This window comes from Silene latifolia, chromosome 6 (assembly GCF_048544455.1).
Source record: "Silene latifolia isolate original U9 population chromosome 6, ASM4854445v1, whole genome shotgun sequence".
NCBI classification, from domain to species: Eukaryota; Viridiplantae; Streptophyta; class Magnoliopsida; order Caryophyllales; family Caryophyllaceae; genus Silene; species Silene latifolia.
This window is the reverse complement of record NC_133531.1, coordinates 18,900,415-18,905,218: the sequence shown is the minus strand read 5'-3', so window position 1 is coordinate 18,905,218 and position 4,804 is coordinate 18,900,415. Positions and strand designations below refer to the sequence as shown.

The 4,804-nt window shown below is 33.4% G+C and overlaps 1 protein-coding gene across 1 annotated transcript; it reads left to right on the top strand.

Moving 5' to 3' along the window:
* Window positions 1–2,914: 2,914 nt before the first annotated feature.
* LOC141587699 (glycosyltransferase family 92 protein RCOM_0530710-like) lies at window positions 2,915–4,594 on the top strand. Its single transcript, XM_074409172.1, has one exon. The coding sequence runs from the start codon at window positions 2,915–2,917 to the stop codon at window positions 4,592–4,594; it is 1,680 nt and encodes a 559-aa protein (XP_074265273.1).
* The last annotated feature ends 210 nt before the right edge of the window (window positions 4,595–4,804 follow it).

Genomic DNA, 4,804 nt, shown 5'->3' with positions numbered 1-4,804 from the left:
CATTGTTAATTTTAATATTACTATAATTAATACCTAATTATTTTTTCATATACGAACTTTAATCTTTCACATACACTTTGTCATAAACGTTCTAGTTTGTACCCTTTTCACCTAAAACTGAACCAAATGAACTCTTGAATCAATATTTTTCCCTAAAACTTAATTTAATTGCTCAAATGATTTAAAACTTACAAGATGGATTCTAATTTATCAAATAATAAATTAATTTACTTGTTTATCAATTATTAATATTATTTGTTGAGTTTTAATTAATTAATCAAATTTTATTTGTTGGTTAAAGTTGAAATTAGGGCCGCCTGTCGATTTTTATTTATCTAATTAATAAAATTTGGATTGTTGTTGCTTCGTGATGGCTACCTAATCACTCAAATCAGGATGATATATGGTTAGACTTTGAACAACATTCTAGCAAATCGGTGCTCTATTATTTCACCTAATAAAATTGATGGTGTACTGTGGTTCATGGTGGCTACCTAGTTAATCACTCAAATTAGTATAATTACTAGTATTAATCTTAATTTAGTAATATTCTTCTTCTTCTTCTTCTTCTTCTTCTTCTTCTTCTTCTTCTTCTTCTTCTTCTTATAGTAGTAGTAGTAGTAGTAGTATTAGTAGTAGTCGCCGTAGTAGTAGTAATGATAATGATAATGATAATGATAATGATAATAATAATAATAATAATAATAATAATAATAATAATAGTCTGCATTTTTATAAAAAAAACAAATAGTAATAATAATAATTTATTATTATTATTATTATTATTATTATTATTATTTAGTATTAGTATTAATATTAATATTAATATTACTTGATTCGATTCACCTCAATCACTTTCGATTTAAATTTCATCTCTATTCAATTCAGATTCAAATTTCACTCCATTTCGATTCGATTCGATTATTTTCCCATTCGATTCGATTCATTCAAATCTATTATTCAACTCATTGATTCATTCTAAAAAGCCAGAAAGAACATGGCCTTAAATCCCTTTTATTTTATGATATCATACAACATACTCTCTCCAATTCACAATAAACCTCCCTATTTCCTTTTTCGGTTATTCACAATAACCTCCCTATTTCCTTTTTTGGTAAGTGTTTGTGTGCTCCAAAGTTAATTGTATGGTGGGGTAGTGTATTTGTGTGGTCCAAATTTAATTATATGGTGGGGTAGTGTGTTTCCTTAATTTTTTGTGCCAAAATGAAATGGGAGGTTTATTGTGAATTGGAGGGAGTAGCTTATACTAGTTGAGATCCCGTGCTAAAGCACGGCATTTGAGAGCTAAAGCGCGACATTTGTGAGCTTGGCTTATATAGTAAGAATTTAAGATATTTATATAAATGAGTTGTACTTATAATAAGTTGTAATGTACTGATTATAATGTTAGTGATATTTTCAAGAAAAGTGTATTATTTAAAGGACTTTTAGATTAAATTATTTTTGTGCGAACTTTTTTTTATTATTAAAAATAATGAAAGCCGACTATTATGGAAAAACATAATCTAATATAGGGTCACTACTTATAGGGGATATGAGCATTGAGTTAAAAACGAAATGTAAGTAAATCGCATATTAACTTTATAACGGAAACATATATAAAAATAATGCGACATATCTAAACGGACGAAATGTAAGTAAATCGCATATATTAACTCTATAACGGAAACATATACAAAAATAATACGACACATCTAAACGGAAACATATATTAACTTTCTTTTATTAGTCAATCAATCGGGCCCACTTTATTTTATACTCAGTTAAAAATGTAGTGTAGAAGATTGTAATTGTATCAATTGAGTTGAATAAACTTGTATAGAATAACATGGGTCTCACTTTCTTTTGTTAGTCAATCAATTTTAGCATGACCCACTACTATGTCAATCAATTGAACGGAAAAACATTGAGAATTTCTTATTCTTTTAGTTTAGTGAAGATGCTATCAAATTATTCACAAATCATTTATTTCCTTGAGTATCCACTTATGGACAAAAAATTCTTAATCCCATACTCCCATATGTGTTTCCTTGATTACTTTCACACCAACGATTGTTTTCCAAAAATTACCACATCCTACGAATTGTGTTCAACAATGACAATAATACTCCGTAAATATTTTGTAAACCATCTTACACAAAAAAATCATCTTATGAAAATGTTTCCTAAGAGCATTTATATAAGCAATTTAAGATCCCATATTACCATACCACAAGATCTTAGTAAAACAGATTAAATACTACTACATGGTGGATTAGTGGTAATTAAGACAAATTTTTTGGCATTCCTAAAAAAAACTTTTCATGTGATTTGATATGTATTTGACCCGTTTTAAACTCATTTCTCATAAATAAAAACCATAATCTTAACTAAAACTTTTACATATTTATTCCTTCCTTTTAGCACCATTCAAAGTATCAACAAAATTTTCCAAATCCCACGAGGCTATGATTTTCCAAAAATATTTCCATAAATATTTTCACACTCTCAATTCCTTTCCACCCTTCAAATAAAAGCCCACAACAAATCCAATACTTAAATTATATACAATTTCCCAAATCTAAATTAGTATCATAAATAAAAACATTCCAAAAATTTAAAACAAAAAAATAAATATAATAAATAATAATAATCATAATAATAACCCCCCATCTTCCCTCCTACAATTCAAACTCCCCCACCTTCTCCACCATCACCATAATCGCCATTATCATCATAATCATCTTCTTCAATTCTTCATCTTCAAATTAATTTCATCATCATTATTTTAAATTATTCATATATTATTCGTAATACGTCTCGATTTGGTTGGTTAGATAAGTTCATATTTCAAACAATTATGAGTTTCAATAATTTAGAAAAAATAACACCAAAAAAACACAATAAAACAATTATGTATAGAAAATACACATCAATTAGAATATCATTAATCATTTTATTAGCCATTGTTTTATTTGGAACTCTTTCTCATCATTTCCACCGTACCGCAATCCAAACCACTCCTCTCTCCACCGCCGTACATTCTCTGTCAACCGCTCCTCCGCCGCCTCCGCCGCCTCCGCCGCCGATAATTACGTCACCCCCGCCATCGACATTGGTATCGTTATCGACATCGTCGCCGAAAACAATTTCAATATTGATACCGGATTGGGAGGTTTTAGTAATAGCGGATAATCCAACCCTAATTATTGGAAACTACACGTGCGTTTTTCCGAATAAGGCGACATCGCCGGCACGACTCGCCGGAGAATTGCCTTTCCGCCGAGAAACGGCGTTCAAGTGTGAGTTTCCGGCGAGGAATCGTCGGAGATTACCGTTTCTACAGCCGCAACTTGTATTAATGGAGGGAAGAGATTTAGGTGAGGTTAATCCGCCATTGATAGAGCTTCTAAGGTGGAATTTTATTGTGTATGATTCTTTTAAGACGGAAGACGACGTCGTTTTGCTTGTTAAAGGAGTTAATAATCGTCAAGGAATTAACCGTCCGCCTTCGGATTTTAACTGCGTGTTTGGGGATGATGTTTTAACCGCGGTTAAAGTTCCGGTTACCTCGTCCGTACAGGAAATTTTTCGGTGTCCGCGCCCGGGGTTAACAGGGGACAGTCCGGTTTCGGCCACATTGGAGATATTGGAGAATAATCGGACGGTCGCGATGATTCCGTCGTTGGTTAAGTATGTACCTGATAGACGACGCACGGTCGAATTTAACGAGAGCAAGTCGTTAATTTGTGCATGTACGATGGTTTATAACGTGGCCAAGTTTTTAAGGGAGTGGGTTATGTACCATAATAATATTGGGTTGGACCGGTTTATATTATACGATAATGATAGTAATGATAATTTACGGTTTGTCGTGGATGAATTGAATCGAGAAGGGTACGATGTGAGGACGGTTTATTGGGCGTGGCCGAAGACTCAGGAGGCCGGGTTTTCACATTGTGCTTTGTACTCGAACCAACTTTGCGATTGGGTCGCGTTTTTGGATGTGGACGAGTTTATATTTTCCCCAATGTGGCTTGACTCGCCTCAACCTAAGGGTGACATGTTAAAGTCGATGTTGCCTAAAAACCCTCATAATCCAATTGATCGAGTTGGTCAAGTGACTATTAGGTGTAACGAGTTTGGTCCGTCTAATTTAACGGCTCATCCACTCGATGGAGTAACACAAGGGTACACATGTAGAAGACGGGTTGATCAAAGACATAAGTCTATCGTATTACTAGATGCGGTAGATCACTCGCTTTTAAATGTCGTCCACCATTTTAAAATTAAGGATGGTTACAGGTCGAGTCAAGTTGACTCGAACCAAGCCATAGTGAATCACTACAAGTATCAAGCTTGGCCCGAGTTTCAAGCCAAGTTTCGTAGAAGGGTGTCTGCGTATGTTATCGATTGGAGGCAAAAACTTAACCTTATGTCAAATGACCGAGCCCCTGGGCTTGGATCTGAAGCCGTTGAACCTTCGGGTTGGGCTCAACGGTTTTGTGAGGTACATGATGACCGGATGAAAGTCTTGACCCGGACATGGTTCGGTCTTAATGACACCGGCGTCATGGCTTGGCAAAGTGCATGATAATTTTATTTCTCTTTTTTTTTTTTTTTAACATTATGTACAGAAAAAACTACAGGGTAGGAAAATAATAGTCTCATAGATAGATTTGTAGGAGAAAAGAAATACATTACATTTTGCACCATTTGTTTTGAATTTTTTAGTTTTCTCAACAAGTTCATTAATTAGCATTTTGATTGAAAGTTTTCAGGAAGGATTGATTAGTATCTACTG

What these genes read in the sequence shown, in the direction of transcription:
- LOC141587699 (XM_074409172.1), top strand. Translation starts at nt 2,915, where the DNA reads ATGTATAGAAAATACACATCAATTAGAATATCATTAATCATTTTATTA.